A 20,698-nucleotide genomic window follows, 5' to 3' on the forward strand; every position below is an offset into this window, starting at 1 on the left:
CTGTTAAAGCTAGCTGCCAGCTCTGTGGCGGCGGAAAGTTCACAAGTGCTTTTATCTGCATTTTCTTATTTGACTCTCCCCCGGCTCTCGGCAGAAGACTGGGCCTGCTGCAGTTTGACTGCAGTGCAGAGAGGGGGCTTGGGGCAGGGTTGGGAGGCAGCCAGGTGGCCAGAGAACCAGGTGAAGGGATCACGCAGGCATCCGACCCAGTTTACCCACAAAGAGCCAGAGGCAAGGGGTGGGGCCGAGATCAGAACACAGGGTGCCCGCCTGCCCAGAGGAGCGGCCCCAGACCCGCGGGCAGGCTCCAGTCCTGAGCAGACGCCCGAGATGCTCACCTGCAGTTTGCTTTTCCTCTGCAGAAGGCTGTTATGTAGCAGGTCTCTGTCCCTCACGGAACCTGCCGCCTGCTCCAGGAGAGCTGTGGCTCTCTCCTGGCCGAAGACGCTGACCAGCAGATCTGTCTTCAGCTTCAGCATGGTCAGCTGCTCCTTCAGGCGGGAGCTTTCCGCCAGGGCCGCCTGCGGAGACAAGGCCCCCAGTAACCACAGAGCACAGCCAACCGGCAGCACAAAGCTCGGAACGGGGCCAGCAGCACACCTGTTCTGGCTGCAACTTCTCAGGAAGCTGTGCCTTTGTGCTGGTGTCTGAGGAAGCAGCAAACACAGGTAGAAATACGAGCTGGCAGGAATGCGTTGGGGAGATCCTGAATTTCAAAGCTAACTTTGGTTCCTCTCTCACCCCCACATCCATCTCGACACTTGAGCCTGAGTCTCTGCCTCCTACACGTCTCGGAAACCTGACTCGTCTACACTGCCACTGCCATGGCTGTGACATACCTTCAGCCTCGCCCACCTGCCCCACGCAGCTCCCGACTGCCTGCTGCCTCGCAGGCGGCCCCTCAGAATCGACCCTCCACATTGCAGACAGATCCAGACCTAACCAGCTTGATCCTCTATCAATGAGCTCCCCCCCCATCACCGACAGCAGTAGGACCCCCAGCAGTGTTTTGGACATTCTGAAGGGGGCTGTGGGCCTATGGGAGCACAATGAGAGGGGATCCGGGAAGGCTTCCCAGAGGAGGCAACTCCTCGACAGAGTGCTGACGGTGGTGACGTGTGGGAGTTTGCCCGGCAAAGAAGGGACCTAAGGGGACTCAGAAACCTCATATAATGGCAGCTGGCTCCCACACAGCCTGAACTCTGCACTGCCCAGGCCCCACCTCCTCCAGGAAGACCATCCTGACCACATTCCCAGCCTACGCTCACCCTGCTTTCCCCAAACCCTGCAACTCTTACAGCCTGAGCCAAGCCTGGGCTCTCCAGCTGTCTTAGATAAGCATCTCTTGCTTCTCCAACCAAGGGTCTGGGCTTCTGGAAGCCAGAGGTTTTGTCTTCAGCTGGCAAGAGTCCTTCTGTTTTATACCGGATGATGTTACTGAGAACCCACTCTCAGACTTAAGATGCTTAGGTGGGCGTGGGGCTGGGAGAGGATGAACAAAGATCCCAGGTAAGTAACTTTGATTCAACACAGAGAATGATCATTTTCCTAAGCAAAGTCTGACCTAGTGCTGTGGGAGCTCAAGGCAGCAGTGGACACTTCCAGTTGGGGAAATCAAACCGTGTCTTGGAGGAGGCCGTGTAACCACCACGGCTGCCGCAGCTGTACTGGCGTGACCTACACGTGCAGGCACCTGGCTTGTGGCCAGGCACACAGAGGTCAGGCCTCTCACTGGAGGGGAGTCACCTCCACCCCCTTTTCACCAAGCGCAGACACAATACCATGGGGGTCAAGCATGTAGGCTGGGAAGTTGCAATGGTGCGTTGGGATTATGTAGTGGCTGGGAGGCCTTGGGCACTTCTGAGCCTCAGTTTCCTCTTTTGTAAAATGGGCTCCCTGGCTCCCATCCGCCGTCCGCGAAATGAGGAGGATAATGGTAGAAATGGAAATTAAAATGTGTATACATAGATATCCAGCATATATTAATTACAACAGTGAAAAATGAGAAATGACCTAAATCTCTAATTGTGGATACATTAAATTCTGGCATAGTCCAAACTGGAACGTTACGCAGCCACTGAAATCATCACTTTTATTTGAATGATTTTAAACTATGCTGAGAAAAAGCTCCAATATGTGCAGTGAAAATATAAGAATACACAACTATATAACATGATCCCCGATGCACAGAAATTGTAATTAATTCATTAAATCTTTTATTGGTGACCATATCTCATGGAAATGTCTAGATGGATTTCATCAGATGAAAAAGGTAGATTTGGGATTTTCTGACCTAAAATTGAGGTTTGTCGCACACGTGAAATTCACTTTGGGGAGCCCTGAGGAGTACCTCGAAAACATAGACCATCATGCTTTGGAGCATGGAGGGGAAGAGGCCACTAGACCCTTGGGAAGAAGGGCTACGCCCTGCAGCCTAACAACCATGGAGACAGAAAACAAATTCTTATTCCAACACGAGCCCCAGATGGAAAATCTCAGGGTAGATGCACCGAAACGCAGGCACCGGTCTCTGGTGGAACAGCGTGCGCAGGAGGCACGGGCGCCAGCCGGGTCACTGGTTCTCCCCAGTTATACCACGCAGGGCAAGACAGTGCTGGGGAAAGTGCCCCAACACGTCAGCAGTGGTCCCTGGCTCGGAGGACTACGGAAGCTTTTTGTTTTCTTCTTCCCACGTCTCTACATACTCTAACCCTTTTATAATCAGAATGAAAATTAATATAGAATGGGGGCTCACACCTGACACACTTCTATGTCTCTTCCCACTGTGGTGTCTAAGAACCTGTAGACACAAAAGCCTTTTATGGAACCACAGGCAGTATGTACAGGCCGTGGGAGCCACCATGGTGGCAGGCATTGTGGCAGTCGCTGTCAGCTGCTCGTCGCACAACCGTTCTTTTTCCCACACCAAACAGCCAGGACTTTGTTTGGGCAGCCAGGCGCCCCACTCCAGGGCTATGAATGTAATTGGTCCAAGCCCATCGTGCAATCCCATCATCCTCAGCTGGCGCTTGGCCCAGGGTGGTCACATGACCTCGAGACCAGTGAGACGTAAGGGGCGTGTGCTGGGGCGCTGGGGGGTTTGCCTCCCTGCTCAAAGGCGGAAGTGGCCGTGGAGAGAGCCCTTGCGTGCCGTATGTTGTTCCTGGGGTGCTGTGCGTGTGGAGTGGTGGCAGCCATCCTGGGGCCATGAAGGGAGACCTGGCTTGGAGCTACACAGGGCCTGGGCCTGGTGACACTGCTGAGCTGTCAAGTCAGCCCCAGGCTGCCTGAACATCTCTGTGCTTGAAGCCACCGCTGTCAGGTTTCTGGCCACTTGTAGCCATAGTAAAGGTAACGGCCCGACACGCTGCTCTCTCCAGAACTGGGGTGCTTCCCAGAGGACTGCCCATAGGGGGTCCCTAGGGAAGGGGAGATGCTTGCAGGTGGAGGAGGGTCTGTGTGGGGTCACACCAGGCGGCAGGCTTCACCTTCTACCCAGGAACCGAGGACGACCGTGGTCACTGATAACAGACAAGCACCGACACCTCCTGTGCGCTTAGGACTCACCAGACCCTGTGCGCTCAGCTCCCCGCAGATACGTGGAGGAGCCAGGGACACAGCTTTCCCCGGGAGAGCAGCTGAAGTGCTGTGCCCGGCCGGCGGCCCACCCCAGCCACACCAGCCAGCCCTCCCGGCAGGAGCCCGGTTACCTCGATCTGGGGCAGGAAGGTGTGGAGGGAAGGCAGGTCGGGCAGGCTGGCGGTGACCTCCAGGAGCCGCTGGGCCAGGGTCTTCCACACCTGCAGACTCTGCAGAGGCCGCTGGAAGCGCTGCCACAGCTCTGTCTCCGCGGCGTTGCGCAGCCTGGTGCTCTTGCTCTTCAGGCTGCGGGGACCGTGGAGAGGGGAAACCGAGAGAGGAGAGAGAGCGGGCTCAGGCCAGGATCAAGGCCTCTGTCGGACCCAGGGGCCCAGCGTGTGCTGCTCCCAGGTGGGCTCTCTCCTATCGCGCAGGCTGCTGGGGGCGTGTGCAGCAACGGACTCAGAATATAGATGAAAGGGACTGTGGTTAACATTGATATGAAAAGTGTCTTCCTAAGGACAGACACTGGGGCTCCCTGGGACCTGTAAGTGCTTAGATAAATCAGACACATGACAGTCCTCTGATCTGAAGCAGGTGTAAGGAGGTGGGAGTTAGGAGTCAGACAGATCAGCTGTGTGACCTTAACTGGCTCAATGTCAGTGAGCCTCAGTTTTCTCACCTGTAAAATGGGCACCACAAAGCTCTTCTCATAGTCACTGAGAGTGTTAGATAACAGATGAAGACTTCTTCCAGTAATGGAAGACTAGTTAATTCAGACTGGCCCTCTCATTGAGGACAAAAACAAATAAACAAACAAAAATGCTTGATCAAATTTTTAAAATAAATAAATGACAGAAATGCGAGTCTAACATCCAAAGCTACTACTTTGACCCTGAAGGCATTTGCCAGTCTGGAAGAAACAGCCGCACAGCTGAGCTAGGGCTGGGGCAGCCTCTCGGCGTAAGGACCCACCAGCGGCGGCAGATTCCGATACCTGCGTCTCACGTTGAGCTGGGATCTCAAAGGTCTGTGCCCTCAGGATAAAAGTGCCCTGCAACAAGACTGTCATCGAACTGACTGACAGCCCAGCCAGGGAACCACAGCCCGGAAGGTGAGTTATGGAGACTCCAGACTGGTCCCGCCCGCCCTCTGCCTTCCCACATACCTCTGATACTCCTGGATGGCAGCAACGATGCTGTCGGAGAGCAGCTGCAGGTCGTGGGGGAAGCCGATGACCTCCTTCAGCTGGGCCTGCAGCCAGTCCACCCGGGGCTCCTCGGAGGCCAGCGCCGCCCGCGTCACCTGCAGCACGTGCAACACCCCAGGGGCAGGGTGAGGGTCCTCAGAGGGAGGGGTGTGTGTGCAGAGGGGGGAGCGTGGCCAGTGGGGGTAGGCCAGGCTGGGAGAAAAGTGTCCCCAAGGGCAGGGAGTGGGGGCCGCACCCTTGAGCCCAGCCCTTGCTCCCCTGCCTCCCACCCCGGGTGACCTGGCACCTTTGCTCTCACTGAGCTACACTTTTTTTTTTTTTTTGAGACAGAATCTCACTGTGTTGCCCGGGCTAGAGTGAGTGCCGTGGCGTCAGCCTAGCTCACAGCAACCTCAAACTCCTGGGCTCAAGCGATCCTCCTGCCTCAGCCCCCCGAGCAGCTGGGACTACAACCATGCGTCACCATGCCCGGCTAATTTTTTCTCTATATATATATTTTTAGCTGTCCAGATAATTTCTTTCTATTTTTAGTAGAGACAGGGTCTCACTTTTGCTGGTCTCGAACTCCTGAGCTCAAACAATCCGCCCGCCTCGGCCTCCCAGAGTGCTAGGATTACAGGCGTGAGCCACCGCGCCCGGCCACTGAGCTACACTTTTGCTCTTTATTGCCACCGAACTCCCAGCATTGTGAGCGCCTAATAATACAAATGACTGTCCAGGGAGCAGTGACCCCTAATGCTCAGGGCTCTGGGTGTCCCGTGCACTTGAGCCTTGCAACAATCCTGGGAGGTGACTCTCCACCACGTCCCCGTGTTATTCACAAGGACACTCAGGCTAAGAGTTTTCTGGTGGTTGCAAAGTCCCTAACGGTAGACCTGATGTCAGAGCCGGGCCTTTGCTTGCCTCTAAAGGTGCCCTGTGAACCCCGTTATCATTCTTGGCAGGATGATATTTGCACTGACTATTCCCAAATTGCTTCCCTTCACTGTGTGAAGCAGCCTTTCCCTGCTGTCCTGGGAAGTTCGGAGTTTGACCTTGACCAGCAGGACTGCCGGCCGCTTGCTGGGCTCCTGCTCCGAGGGAGGCAGGGCGGGTAGTGGCGAGTGCCTTGGCTTTGGCACCACACAGAGCTGGCCTAGAAACCCACCTCTACCTCTTCCTAGCTGTGCGACTTTGGCCTGTTCCCTCCCACGGGGCAGAGAAGGGCAGCTGTCCTCCCACTGGACTTTGTGTCTGGGTCTGGAGCCCACCCTGCCCTCCACTGCCCGCTGCTTGGCCCCCAGATCCCCCATCGTGTTTAGTCCTCATCATCTCACACTAAGAGCTTCCCCTTCGGACATAACATTCCCCACCCCTTCCTCTTCCCACTACTGGGCAAGGGAGTGGCTTCGAGGCCCACACCTGGCTGCCCAGTTCTCCTCTGGTCTTATTTACTCACCAACTCACCGTGTGGCCCTGGGGATGGTGGGGGGAAAAAAAAATCTCTCCAGGCCTCAGTTTCCTCATCCAGAAAATGGGGATAAACACCCACCTTGTCTACGACCCCTCAGGGAACTTAGAAACCCTGGGACAGCCAGATTGAGTCTGGCATCTCCCATCACACAGAGGACTCCGAGTGGCAGCACCCCGGGGTGCAGACAGCACCTGGCCTGTTCTGTAGCTTGGCCCATCACTGCTCACCGAGTAGAGCCTCCAGCGGGCCACCAGCTCGTCCTCGGTCCCTGCCTTCGCCGTGGGCTCCGGGCCCTCCTGGGCCAGCCTCCGCAGGCCCTCCTTGAACTCGCCCAGTGCGGCCTCCAGCCGCCGGATCTGCTGCTCACAGGCGCCCCTGGACTCCTGCAGGCCCCGCAGCCGCTGCTCCTCCTCCTCCCTGAGGACGCGCAGCTTCTCCAGAACTGTCCTCATCTCCTCCAGTTCCCCAGTGATCTTCTCCGCGCCCAGAGGGGACGTGTTCTGAATGACCCCCGCAGACTGCTCCTCCAGCCGCCCCAGAGACGCCGCACCCCTGGGGAACTCTCTGGCGATGTCCTGAACAGAGAAGGGCGGGGAAGGGGAGAAACATCCGCTGCATTTCCCAGGCAGACCTGGGAATGCCGTGCCGAACGCTTGTTCCTAGACCCCGGGTTAGAGCCAGAGGGGCCTTGCCAAGCGAGATCCAGAAGCGAGACCTAGGAAGGGGGACTTGCAACACGGGAACTTGTTCCTTCCCCAGGTCTTCCTCACGTCACTGGACTAAGTCAAGGAGAAAGACCCTGCTGGGTGCTTCTCTTTCTGTTACACTTCCTGACATTTGTCAATCTTCCTTTTTAACAAAGAGAGAAGCAGCCTCAGGCTCGGAGCCCTCAGCCGGCAACACTGTGGGTCACGCAGGACCTAATGGCTCCATTTGGTTTCATTGCATTTATTTCTATAACTAAATACAATTATCTATTAATTACCTACTGATCGCAAATGGATGAATGGTGCTGGCTTTTCCATCTATGACGGTGATATACATTTTCTTTCTCAATAAATGATCACCAGTTTTTTAAAAAGCTAGCCAATTTAAATACAAATATTAAAGGAATAGTACAGGTGCTGCATTGTCGTGTAAAAAATTACAAAGTGGTCCTTGAATTACTGACGATAATCTATCCACTCACTTTACAGAGGGACTCAGGCTCGTCAGGCCAAGTGAGAAAGGCCAGAGTAGACCCCGCCCCCCCTGCAGGCTGATGCCACACCAGGCTGCTCCCCCCTTGGCACTACTGACTTTGGGGCTGGATGATTCCTCGTGGTGGGGGGCTGTGCTGAGCACTGCAGGGTGTTTAGCAGCACCCCCGGTCTCCACCTACTGGAGGCCAGTGGTGGCACCCAGTTGTGGCCAATAAAAATGTCTCTGGACATTGCCAAACGCCCCCCATTGCAGACCCCCTGGCCTAGGCTGCCATCCTGGGTCTCCAAATGCCCTGCTGGCTCCGAGATTTCCACACAGGAACCCAGGCCCTAAGTATTTTGTACAAGATTCCACGCTCCTTACAGGGGTCTGTGTGCCGTGGGTGTCTGTATCTCCCGGGCACCCAGCAGTGTCCTATTAAAAAAACTATGGCATGGTTGGCATGTGAGCACCCCCTCAGCAGACACCTCGGATTCCTCCGGTCTATGCGCGGCCGCGGTTACCTGCAGCACGGAGAGGCGGCGTGGGGTGGGCAGCTTGCAGTTCCGCCCGAGGCAGCCGTTCACTTTCTCCACCACGGCCTTCAGCCACAGCTGGAACTCGTCCACACTTGCCTGGTACTGCTCGTGCTCCCGGGCCACCCGCTCCAGCAGGGCCACGCGGTCCTGTGGGAGGGGAGAATCACCAGCCATGAGGGTCTCCAGCCCAGGCTGCCCCTGGCCTTTGAGGCCGGAGAATCAGCAGCCTGCCTGGGTGTGTGTGTGTGAGTGTGGGGGTGTGTGTGAGTGTGTGTGTGTGTGTGTGTTGAGGGTAGATGCAACCAACCCTCAGCCCTTTCGTGGGACACAAAGAGAACCCAGATGCTCTGTTCTACCTTATGAGCAATATGCCAAGAGACTTAGCTTTGGTGACCAAAGCAGGCTGGCACTGGACGCTGCCAACTGTGCAGCCACGTCCTAGGAATGGCCCTCAGGACTGGGGTGCAGTAAGAGCAACAGCAACAACAACATTAACACTACTACTACCTAACACTTATCATTTTGAACACTCGCCAAGTTGCTGGGAACTTGCTCTAAGAACTTCACGTGCGTGATCTCATGAACTCTCCTGACCACCCCGCAGGGTGGCACCATTATTATCCCAGTCTGACAGATGAAGACTAAGACGCAGAGAGATGAAGTGACTTGCCCAAGGTCACCCAGCTGGGCAAGTGCCAGGCTCCATTACACAACACGGTCTACAGGGTATGCGGGTAACTGACAAGCTGCCCCCACTTCCCCACAAATAGGATGACATTCACTGTGTGGGTTGGAACCATCTCTATTTTCAACCAATCCCACTGAAGGTCTAACCACACAGGGGCAAGATGATGTCCTGAGGTTGGCCGACCTTCGGGGAAATGACAGTGCCCCTGCTATAAGGCCCTCTGTGCTCCTAGAGACTCTGTTTTTCAAAACACTCCCTGATCACAGAGCTGTCTCCTTAAACCCCTCCCTGGCTTCCCCTTCCCCCCGGCTCAAGCCCAAGCCCCAAAGCCTGGTGGTCAAGGGCAGGTCCCCATGATGTGGCTCTGTGGTCCAGCAGTCAGAACCCTGGGGTTGGGAGCACACTGCCTGTGGCCTGAACTCCGGCCCCGCCTTGGGTACATAACTATCCCTTCTGTGCCTGAGTCCCCTCACCTGCGTGGTATGGTTAGCAACAACACCTGCCTCATTGGGGTGCAGTGAGATGAGATGAGTCAGAGCTCACCAACCCTAGAACTGCACCTGGTAGCTGGTGAGCACTTAATAAGTACCAGCCGCTGCTGATCACCTCCTGAGCTCCCCGGGCTCTCCTCACACCTCCGGAGGGTACCCATCGGCAATGCTAACCACTAGGCGACCCCTTCTTTCTCTGAAACCTTGCCCACTGCCCCAGGCTGAATTAACGGCCTTCCCTCTGTGTTCCCAAAACGCTGGGATGCATGCAACTCTATCACAGCACTTGTCTATGGTGTTGGCACCTGCTGGGGGAACCAAGATGTCCCTGGGGACAAGGTTGCCCTTTTCATTTCATCTCTCAGGGTCTAGCTCAGGGCAGGCTCTGTGACTGCCTCCTGGATGCAGGAAGAATAAACGTAGTGTCTGCCATGGGAGGGAAGTTTTCAAGGAAAGTCAAGAAAAGGGAAAGAGGTGACTCTCATTTAATAAGCACCTACATGTGCCTGGAGCTTGAAAGCATTACTGTATTTAATACTCACGACAATCACAAAACCCTCCCATTTTGCAAATGTCCAAACTGGAACTGGGACATCGTAGAACTCTTGTGGGCTTTACAGGTGAAATTCAAACGGGAAGTGTCGAACTCCAAGATCACTGCTTGAGCCCAGGGGGTGCCAGACTGTTTCCGTCACGGGCCATGTAGGGAATGTTTCAGCTTTGCCTGCCATACGGTTCCTGTTGCAACTACTCAACAGCTCGTGGGCTACTTATGCTGAAGCCCATAAGCAGCCGTAGATCATGTGTAAAGAATGGCTGCGTTCCAATACAACTTTAATTTGAACACTGAAATTTGGATTTCACATCATTTTCACACGTCAGGAAATATTTGGCTTTTCATTTTTTCCCAACCATTTACAAATGTAAAACACCATTCTGAGCTCACAGGTCACACACACACAGGCTGGATTTGGCGCACGGACCGCAGCTGGCCGATCTCAGACCTTCGCCACGGAGCCAGCTCATGTCCAGGGGTGTCCTGACCATCCGTGAGCTAAGTCAAAAGTTCTCGACTGGGAGGAGCGGACAGGCAAGTGGATTTGCAAAGCTTCCCTACGTACTTGTACATGCCTTCCCCTCCTTTGCGAAGCTCCTCACCCAATCTGGAAATATAATGCATTTAAACCTCGGCAGCCACCCACGGAGAAAATATCCCCATTGTAGAGATGGGGGAGCCCTTCTCCAATGACCTTCAGTGAAGAGCTCAATTCTCTGAAATTGCGGGTGCTGCTTGAACCCGAAAGTGGACCCAGACATGGCGGCAGCCCCCTTCGTGCTTCCTGCCAGCGGCTCTGGAGTCAGCGCTGGGGCCTCCCTGGCAAGCTCCCTCGCTGGGTCCCCTTCCTGAGGGCCCACTCACATCCATCAAAACCCTCCAGAGCGCGTCCCCCGGCCCCAGGAAAGGCTTATTTATGAAACAAAGTGGTTCGGGGATAACAAGCGGAGACTGGCCGATGCAAGCTCTCCTGTGAACGCGCCGGCTGGCGGCTCGAGCGCGAGAGTGGTGAGGCGCTGGCGCCCGGCCAGGGCCAGAGTAAATAAAAGTCTGCATGACAGGGAGCAGGCGCTCGAGAGGACACGTGGGCAGGGCAGGGATCCAGACGAGATCTGTGCCAGGCGTAACAAGTACGGGGCAGCCCGGGCCCAGCGCGCCGAGGATGACGGGCTGACAAATGGGAAGGTGTTCAACCCCCCATTAGAGCAAACAATTAAACCGTCAGAGGCCGGCAGGGCTGTCAGGACTGTCAAAGCACGGCCAATGAACAGGGGCCGCGTGGATTTACGCCTCTGCACGAGCAGCTCTGATTCATGGCCGAGATGCCAGACGGACGCGCCTTCTGTGAGGGCTGCCTGGGGACGCAGGGAGACGGAGGATGCCACTGTTGGCCTTCAGAAAGCAGAACTGGTGGATTAGAAACAAACAAACAAGACTCTCCCAGCAGCCAGCCTGCTCTGTCCATATTTCACTTGCAAATGCGGCGGCTTCAAAGCGTGCTGCTGCTCCCCTCTGGGCTTCACCGGTGCCCTAATCAATAATCTCCTCCAGGGCTCGGTCAAAGGCTACAGTCCAGGGGGGCCCCACGGTGTTTCTGTCCCCATCAACACGACAGGCTTTGCTAAGTAACATGCTGGATGTCAAACGTGGGCTTTTATAGGTGAGACAATAGCCTGTTACCCAGCATGAGGGACAGGTGGGCTCTCACAGGTGAGAGCAGAGGTAGTAATACGTACCATACCTCAGAGACCCTCCCCACCCTGAAGCTAGGCCTGGACCCCTGGGAAGACACCAGGGCTGGTCCTCACAGGGCCCTCGCCCTGTCGCTGGGGTTAGAGGACGGCCTCGAGGGAGCCCTTTTAGCAAGGGGAGGCCTTTGTCAGGTGGACAGAGCGGGGGCCACGAGGCATCGAGGCCACCAAGGATCTTCAGGGGCCCCTGGACACACAGAGTTCCCCACCCTGCTCGGGATGGGGCCAGAGTCCTTCCAAGAGCTGGAAGGCCGGGTGTGCCCAGGAGGTTGATGCCTGGGGCCACGTCCCTCTTGGCAGACGAGGCCCTTGGTGGAGGGAGCCTACATCTCTTGCCAAGGGCGAGGTGGAAGTTCGCCCTCTCAGGAGCGGCTTGGTCTTCTGAAGGTCAAGGCGCCCTGTGGAAATCTGAACGAAGCCATAGCTCCTCGCCCCGTAAAAATGCAGCCCCATTCGACATTTTCAATAAAACCTCAGAGGGGCCGGGGGGCCTTTCCCGCCCCTCCCCACTGACCTCTCAGTCTTCCCCACGGCCAGCCCTGGGAGAGACAAGAAACACCTCCACGGTGTCCCACGACCCTCCCACCTAAGAGCTACAGGGGCTGCCTGTGAGTGACAGCAAAGTTCCCAAACCTCTGGTGTCCAGACAGAGATGATCAAAGGTCCTGGGCTTCAGCCAACAGCTGAAAAAGCCAAACCGAACCCACTCGTCCCTGCAGGATCCAGTCACACTACGGACACCAGCGCCCCATGTCGACGGTGGGCTCGGAACTGACCAGCTCGTCTGGCAGCTCTGAGGGCCTCCACCAGAGGGGCAGCTTCCTCCCCATGCCATCGCGGCCGGCTCTCACAGGACAGAGGCCCCCACGCTCCTGCCCCGGGACCCTGCAGCTGGGCCTCTGCCTTGTGAACCCTGGAAGCGAATGCACCCTCTTCCTGGAGCTGCAAACCTGCCCTCTGCCCTCCCAGCCTGACCCTGATGCGCACAGGTGCAGTGACTCACCTGGGACCTGAGCCCACCTTGGGAGCACCTAGCACTTCTGGTTCTTTCTATTGGGGCACTAGCATCTGACCCTCAGTTTTTTTAACCCAAAAAAGGGGCCAATAACATCTTCTCTATCTGCTTCATAGGTAGGCTTGGGGATCAAATGAGTTCAGAGACATGAAGAGGCTCAGAAAAGGTAGCACCCATGGATAAGAGCTGTGATTTCTATTGTCTTTTGGGTCACGTGAGGGGAGAGCCCCCTGAAATGACAACGAGGCTCTCTGAGGAGATCATTTCTGCATCTGGGCCAGAATTGGCGCCCACCTGGCGCCCCAGCATCTGCCCTCCACACACGTGCACACACACGCACGCACATACATGCACCGACCACTTTGCGTTTCCTCTCCTTTGCACCCTACGCCAGGGGCTCTCTACTGATGGGCACATCACCTGTTTCCCGCACCATCACAGCAAGGTGACAGGTGCCTGTCTTGTCTAGGCCCGAGGGGCAGCCCTGGAGAGAGGAGCGCTGTTAAGCCTGCCTTTGCCCCTTGGGACTTGGCAGGGCCAGATAAGGGCCAACTGGTACATGTGCAAGAGCCAGGCTGGACCCCTGCCGTGCCCATCCATTCGGGTTCCTGTGTAGCTACTCCAGGAACCTCCTGTCGCTCCCCTCTGGGGCCCTGGGGATGGCTCACCTTCAAGCTACAGGGGCAGAGTTCTCATTCATTCAATAACTAGTTCTGAGCACCTGCTGTATGCCAAACACCGTTGTTGCTTCTCTTTATTCTCACTGCTGCTGAAAATAGAGTTGATCCTTTATATTGGAGAACACTTGCCAGTTTTCAAAGAGCTCACGTGCAGCTCACACAGCCTCGTGACCTGGGTACAGGGAGGGTGAGCTGCCTCAATGCCACACAGCTGGGAAGCAGCAGTGCCTGGCCCGGAACCCAGGTCCCTCCCCAAGCTGTCACGGGCCAGAGTCTCGCTCCTGATGGAATCCTTATCTCTGCTCATTATAGAATTTATGTCCTCTAAATTGTCAGCATGAAGAACCCAGGAGGCTTCTAGACCAAGCACTGTGGCAGACTAGATAGCCTGAATGCCCTTCCCCTACAGAGAGCCAGGAATGCTGGATAAGACATAACAAGCATTGTTAAAACAGAGACCCACGTCGCAGCAAGGTGAGGGATGTCCCCGTGGACCAGGAGTGCAGATGCTACGGAACCCAGCCTGTGAGACTCACACGTGTGCCTGAAGTCTCGGTTACTAGAGCTTGGGTTTAATGCTCAAGGCAGAGTAAGAAGTAACATTTGGGCCCAGAGGAAGCAGAGACCACTGTGGAAAGGCAGAACCTCAAGTGGCTGCCCCCCACCCAGCCAACGGTGAACTAGAAAAAAATCTTTCCACAAACATAACATGAGAAGGAAGCTTTACGTGTTTTAGCCTGAGCTTAAAAAAGAAACCGACCAACCAACCAAAAAGAAAAAAAAAGCCCAATCACCTTTCAGAACATGGAGCTGGAGCCTATTGCATGATTTTGGCTTGGGGTTCACATTTAGGGTGCCCACTCGATCAGGAACCCCCAAGTTAATACAGTGGCATGAAAATAGAAACCAGGAAGGTAAATCTCCAGGGGAGCCCAGCCAAGGCTGACACAAAGCCCCCCCGGGGTATGTCCCAGCCAGGGGATTCTGCAGATGAAGCCCTGCTTAGGACGAGCCCACAGCTTTAAGTTACAAAGCCCCCAAGGAAATAATTCGCCATGTCAGGAGACACAACAGACAATAGCATTAGACCCTGGAACTTCAGGGACCAGAACAACCCGGTGGAGACTGTGAGGTAGGTACGCTCGGAATGAGTAAGAATATACGCTGCGTCTGGGGGGATTGCAAAATCTCAGGGGACGACGACATAATTAAAAAGAAAAAGAACGGGTGGACATAGTAAAGGACTAAATAGAATTTCTAAAAAGAAAAATAATAGAACCTAATAACTCAATGAAGTGTCTCAAAATCAAGGCAGGAATGAGGTGAGGGAATGCAAACAAAACCTGGACAGAGGGATGGGGGAGGGCTAGAGAGAGCAGAGAAGGGTGGGCAGGAGGAGGAGGGAAGGGAGGCCGGAGGGAGAGAAAGAGAAGAGAGGAGAGGAGGGAAGCTGTTCAGGTGAGAGCAAATGTCACAGTCAGCCGGTCACCACGCCATATGCGCATGAAGCACTGAGCAAGACTGGATGTCTGGAAGGTGGACAGTGGGTGGGTGGGTAGTTAGGTGATGGTAGATAGTAGACAGTGAGTAGTTAGGCGGTGGAGAGCGGGAGGAGTGAATGGTGGGTGCAGAGGTGGGTGGGCTGACGGGTAGGTGAATGAGTAGATGGACGGGTGGGCAGGCGATTAAGTAGTTGAAGAGATGAACAGGAGATTGGTTAGCTTGGTGGAGAGGCAGATGGATGAGCGAGTCAACAGATGGGTAGGAGGGTGGGTGGATGAATACATGGTCAGGTAGGCAAGCGGATGGGGTGGCAGGGGGTGGATGGTGAGTGGGAGGTTGGTAGTTTAGTGGGGGGAGAGGGGTGAGTAGGTAGACGGACGGGAGGCGGGTGGATGGAGGGTGGGTGGGTGAAGGGTGTTGGGTGGGTGATAGTGAGCAGGTGAGTAAATGGATAGACAGTCAGTGGGCAAACAGGTGGCTGGATGGGCAGATGGGGGGATAAATGGGTGGGTGGGTGGGGATGGAGCCCACCAAGCCTCACCTGGGCTTTGGCCTTCACCGCGTCGTACTCGGCCTTCATCCTCTTCTGGGCGTCTTCGTCCACGCTGGGGTCCCCGATCCTGTTGAACAGGGAGGCGGCCTCCTCCAGCAGCCGGTCCAGGAGCACGGCCTGGCTGTCCACGTTGTGCAGCAGCACCTGGGCGTGGCTCAGCTGCCACTGCTTCTCCTTCAGGCCCAGCTGCAGCTCCACGCGCGGCTCCAGCGTGACCGTCATCTTCTGGAACCAGCGGTAGAACTCGTCGCGGGCCAGCAGGTACTCGCTCCAGTGCAGCCACACCCACTCGATGCGGCTGTGGGCAGAGACCCAGGGCTGTGAGGGGACCCAGCGGCTTCTGGGTGGGAGGCCGTGGCCCTCCCCAATCCCAGGGGGCTGTGGGATGGGGGCACGATGACACCCGCTCTGGACTCAGAGTTGCCTCCCAGATTTGGATAAGACCCTCCTGTGCAGTGAGGCTTAGGCCAGGTACCCCAGATTCCAGACTCGCTCCCAGAACCACCAGCCTTGGGGAGGCAGCTTGGGGAGCCCTTCAGCCCCAGCACCCCGAATTCTGGCCCTGGCTCCCACTATCCATGCACGGACACCCCCAATCATTTCTCTGTGGCGTTGGGACTCTGAACACAGCTGCCCCTGCCCTCAGCACACGCGGGTCCTCTGACAGGCAGGAGACGGCTGCTGGGAACGTGTCCGGTCACCCGCAGAGCACCACTGTGTCTGTGGGCTCGTTATACCCAGTGGGGATGGAAGGCTGGGGGCCTGTGCGTGGGTTCCAGGGGGGTGTGAACTCACTTCATAAACCTGCCTCGTCACCTGCCTCATTTTCCCCATCTGTAGCATGAAGGTGGCTCTATCTCCCCAGCCAACATTAAGCCATTTTGCTTGGAATGTAAGTGCAAGGGTGTGGAAAGCAGGAAGCACTGTGCAAATGTCATTCCCATCTCCACTCACAGTCCTGCTCTGTAAGAGCAGGGAGGCTGGCAGCTCCTGTTTACTGAGGGCCTACTTTGTGCCAAGCACTGTGCCTTGCTCTTGACCTTGGCTATCCCCTTCCATCCTCCTGACGCCCTCCAAGGAGCACTTGATTACCCCCATTGTCCAGAGGAGGCACTTGAAGTTCAGAGAGGTTCAGTAACTTTCCTGAGGCCACACAGGAAGTGATCAGCGAGGCAAAAGTCAATGCCAGGTCTGAGTCTCTGTTCCTCCCCCAACCCCACACAACCACCCCCTGGCTTCCTGGTACAAGTAGGGAATCTGGGTTGCAGTGCCGGCAGGGCAACTGGCCTTCTTTCTCCAGAGCCGCTCTGTCATTCTGCTGCAGGACGTGCTCACAGCCAAGTCTGTTAAGAATTGCTGGGAAAACATGCCGGGCTCTCAGTGTCTATTGCCATCGTTAAGCTTGATTATAATTAGAAAGAGGCAGGCAAGGCTGGCCCAAATCCCAAGAGAACATCCTGTCCCCAGAAATCCCAGGACTGGAGAAATGTCCCTTGGGCAGAGGTCCCCAGCCCTGGCCACCCTACCTGTGACAGTGAGTCATGTAGGTGACCGTTTCCTCCCACTGGGCCTTGATGTCCTTCAGCCGGGCCAGGATCTCGGGCCTCTGGTCCCTGGGGCAGCATGCCAGCAGGGCTTCAGCCGCCCGCAGCGCCAGGGCCACCTTCACACGCCCCTCGGGCTCCAGCTGGCATATTTGCTGTTGTGGACACAAAAGCCAGTTTCCAGGGTGAGGCAAATGCAGACAGAGCCAGGACCCGGAGGCCAGAGGAGCCGGGGTTCACATGGCGGGCCCTGCACCCGCACAGCTTCTACTGGGGCCCTGGGCAACCTGCTAGGGGCTCCGAGGGTGGCGGGCGGGAGCCGCAGAGGTTGGCGGAGAACCGCCCTGTGCCCCCTGATGAAACCAAGTTCTTTCCCTGCCCCACTGAGCCCGTTTCCAGCTGTGCGAACTCAGATGAGGTTCATCTCTCCTCGAACTTGGTTTTCTTATCCGTGAGGTGGAGGTATTGATCGCATCTACCTTTCCGAAGTTTTGTCAGGATTAATGAGAAAATGCATGTAAGGCGCATGTCACAGCACATCTGAGCATCTGCCTCTCAGGTGGGCTGCAGGGAGCCGGCTCGACGCAGGGCCCCAGCTGAGGCTCCGGAATCATCTCTGCTGTCGCAGTCTGCGCCAAGGCCTTGCTGCTGGGCGGCTCCCCGCAGAGACCAAGCACAGTGGAAACGCCAAGGCAGGCCCATTCCTGGGAGGCGCCGGCTGAGTGACTTTAACTCAAGGACAGCCTGCAGCCTTGCAAACTCTCAGAGTCCACGGCAGTGTGAGACGCAGCCTCCTGCCCCCACCCCCCTCCCTGCTCTCCTGGCCTTGGGGCCAGGCCTGCACCCCTCTCACCCGGCTCTCCCAGCCTCTCCCAGCTCCCTCCCTCCCCATCTTCTCTCGGGGCGCTCCCCTAATAAATGCGTGCACGTTGAATCTCATCTTGCCATCCGCTTCCCGGAGGACGGAGACTAACACAGGGTACCCTGCACATCCTCAGTGTCAGCGCTAGCCGTCGGCACGATTCTCGGTTGTTAGCCCAGTTCACTGGCAGCCACGGCTTGGTCTCTGTAGTCAAATATGCCTGGACACCAATTCCAGCGCCACTCCTACCACCTGTGTGACCTTTGTCAGGGGACGTCAATCCTCCAGGCCTATGAAATGGGGGAAGACCACGGTTGTGCTGCCAGTTGCAGTGAGCGTTAGGCGATGCGGGGGGAGCCCTTAGCACGCTGCCTGGCCCACGCCACGTTCTCAGTCACTAATTGTTCCCTATTAGTATTATCTTTTCTTTTTAGAGAGAGGGTCTCACTCAGTCTGTTTCCCACGCTGGAGTGCAGTGGTGTGATCATAGCTCACTGCAACCTCCAACTCCTGGGCTCAAGCGATCCTCCTGCCTCAGCCTCCTGAGTAGCTGGGACTACAGGCACGTGCCACCATGCCCGGCTAAATTTTTAAAAAAATTTTTGTAGAAATGGGGTCTCATTATGTTGCACAGGCTGGTCTCAAACTCCTGGCCTCAAGCTATCCTCCCTCCTCAGCCTCCCAAAGCGCTGGGATTACAGGCATGAGCCACTGCACCTGGGCATTGGCATCTTTTACTTGCCTTTGGGTCGTATTTCCTGACAGCACACGTTTGCCTAAAGCTCAAGCCCAGATCCCCAGCTGTCTCCCTGGGGGCTGGTGGTCAGTTTCCTGAGACCGTTGTCCCCGTGACCTGGTTGTCTCTGACCCTATTCAGTGGATGGGGTGGACGAAGGGCTCCTGACATCTCAAATGCTGCCCCACTGACAGCTGTGCCACCCCAGGCAGGTCACTCAACTACTCTGGGTCTTCCTTTCCCATTCTGAGACGGTGATAACAATCTGTTTTGTTACCTCACAGGGTTATAATAATAATTTTTAAAAGACTATTAATTAAAACATGGATATAAGTTAGTGTACTTTGTAAACGGTTAAGCAGTTGGGCACTGGTCCCAATCCTTTTTGTCACTTCGTATGCTAACGGTTAATGACGATGATGATGATGATGATGATGATGATGATGGTGATGGTGATGATGATGATGGTCCCCCACAGAGGGACTTGCCGTCCTACATGTGTTATCAAAAACAAGATTAAACAAGCTCCCCCCACAGCTTGCCTTTGTGTGCACATGAGGGCGTGGGGCGCAGGTAGAGTGGAGAGACGAGAGCGTCCCCAAGACAAAGACAGTTTATTTGTCCGAGTAGAGGATGTGGCAGGGTCCCCGAGGGTGGTGGCTGCAGCGAGCGCCCAGACAGGGACCTCCGAGTCCCTCTTGGCAGTAAGCAGCGACGTGAAAGACAGAAGTAGCTAGCATGGGCTAAAGATCCGAGGGCCACTGCGGAACGTTCTGGACTGAGTATGATTGCTCACCCGGGACATTTCATACCACCTGGGAGCAGGGTCCCCCAACGTGGCTGAGGATGGATTTCTCACCATCCAGAGAGAGGTTTAATTTGATGAAAAAGAGTAAGACGTTACTTCAGACTCCCAGGGCTGTGAAGGAGACTTCGTACTCCCCGAGACTGCCGATGGGCATCGTGGTAACTCCAGTTTTACAGACGAGGCCGCCAGGGACCCACAGAAGCCACGAGCACTGCAGAAAGAGTCTCTGCAGCAGTCAGAGGCCTCCCCTACACCTGCTGCCCAATTTCAGCTTGGGGGGAGTCCCGCTCTAGAAACCAAGGGTGCCAACGACTTCGGGGAAGAAGAGAAATTCAATCTCTCTTTGCCGCACCCAGGAGGAGCCAGCCAGGCCCGGAAAGTCCCGACAGTCCCGAGCTTGGCATCCTGATTGCACGATCTGCCCCAGGCCTGTGGATCCTGGCCCTCCTTGTCCTCGTATTGGAGACACAGGCTGGACTGAGGGACAGGAGGGGTGGACGTGGAGACCCTGAGGCCCCCTGCCCTTTCAAGCGAGCGAGTTTGATGCCTCCCTGCTGAACGGAGAGCTCTTCCCGAAACGCCGTCCAGTGAGACGTCTGTTGTGGGGCTGAAGCCAGGAGAGGCCAGAGGCCGTGGCTGAGCTGCCAGAGCTGAATTTTGAGAAGTAGATTCCACCCTCCTTCGCTGCCGTGATGACTCCGCTCTTTGGCTGGCGCCCAAGGTTCTTTATAGCCCGTCGCCAGCAAGGATGTGGTCCAGGAGTGCTTGGCAAAGGCTGCTCTGCCCCTGGGCAGGAGTACTAGAACTACGGCCACAAAATTACTCCGATTTGAAGCAGCCAATGAGGGCAGCGGTAACGTGGGGACCAGAGGGAGGGAAAATCTCAGGGAGGAGAACCAGGAGACCGGGAGAGTGGAGGAATGGGGTTTACTAGGGTTTTCCCTGAACACAGCCAAGACCAGCTAACCAGCAGCTGAGCAGTTGCTGGGCCCTGGGGTCCTGGATGGACAGGACATAGCCCGGCGCTTCCAGGCTGGGGGAGGGAGGGCTGCAGACAAGAGCACAGACGACGGCAAAAAGAGCCATAAGAGACCACAAAGCACCATGGGAGCTCAAGGAGGGATAAGGGAAATCCAAGAAGGCTTCATGGAGGAGGTAGCCTCAGCAAGCAAGCCTTAGAGATAGTGCGACAGTTAGAGAAGGGGGTTTGTGCAAAGGTAGGGAAGCAAGATGTATTTAGGAATGGGTGCATTTGGCTTTTGCAAGCTAAGCCCCTGGAAACGCTAGGGTGCCCCTGACCAGGACGGGGCCTGGGGGCCTGTGAGGAAGCTGCCTGGCTGCGGCCAGGACCCAGGTGCAAGGCTGGGAACCAGAGAGCGAAGAGAACAAGATGCAAGACCAGCTCCTGGGGGCTCGGGCTGGCAGGGACAGCACACGTGGTATGTATCCCGGCCTCTAAAACCACAGGGAACAACCGCCCCTGTGTGCCCAGCTCTGCCACAATACCCTGCACTGTGCCAAGTACGGACATAGATTATTTGCCTTAAT

The 20,698-nt window shown here is 56.0% G+C and overlaps 1 protein-coding gene across 1 annotated transcript in view; it reads right to left on the reverse strand.

The window, feature by feature from the left end:
• SYNE3 (spectrin repeat containing, nuclear envelope family member 3) overlaps nt 1-20,698 on the reverse strand; it is an 80,793-nt gene that overhangs the window by 21,867 nt on the left and 38,228 nt on the right. Inside the window, exons 3-9 of the mRNA XM_012650114.1 lie at nt 16,727-16,899; nt 15,189-15,498; nt 7,949-8,110; nt 6,470-6,817; nt 4,748-4,884; nt 3,711-3,885; nt 339-521 (exon numbers count right to left, since the gene is read on the reverse strand). Of these exons, the coding sequence (XP_012505568.1) occupies nt 339-521; nt 3,711-3,885; nt 4,748-4,884; nt 6,470-6,817; nt 7,949-8,110; nt 15,189-15,498; nt 16,727-16,899 (1,488 nt within the window). The remainder of the gene's footprint in view (nt 1-338; nt 522-3,710; nt 3,886-4,747; nt 4,885-6,469; nt 6,818-7,948; nt 8,111-15,188; nt 15,499-16,726; nt 16,900-20,698) is intronic.

Source organism: Propithecus coquereli, unplaced genomic scaffold (assembly GCF_000956105.1).
Source record: "Propithecus coquereli isolate 6110/MARCELLA unplaced genomic scaffold, Pcoq_1.0 Scaffold310, whole genome shotgun sequence".
NCBI classification, from domain to species: domain Eukaryota; kingdom Metazoa; phylum Chordata; class Mammalia; order Primates; family Indriidae; genus Propithecus; species Propithecus coquereli.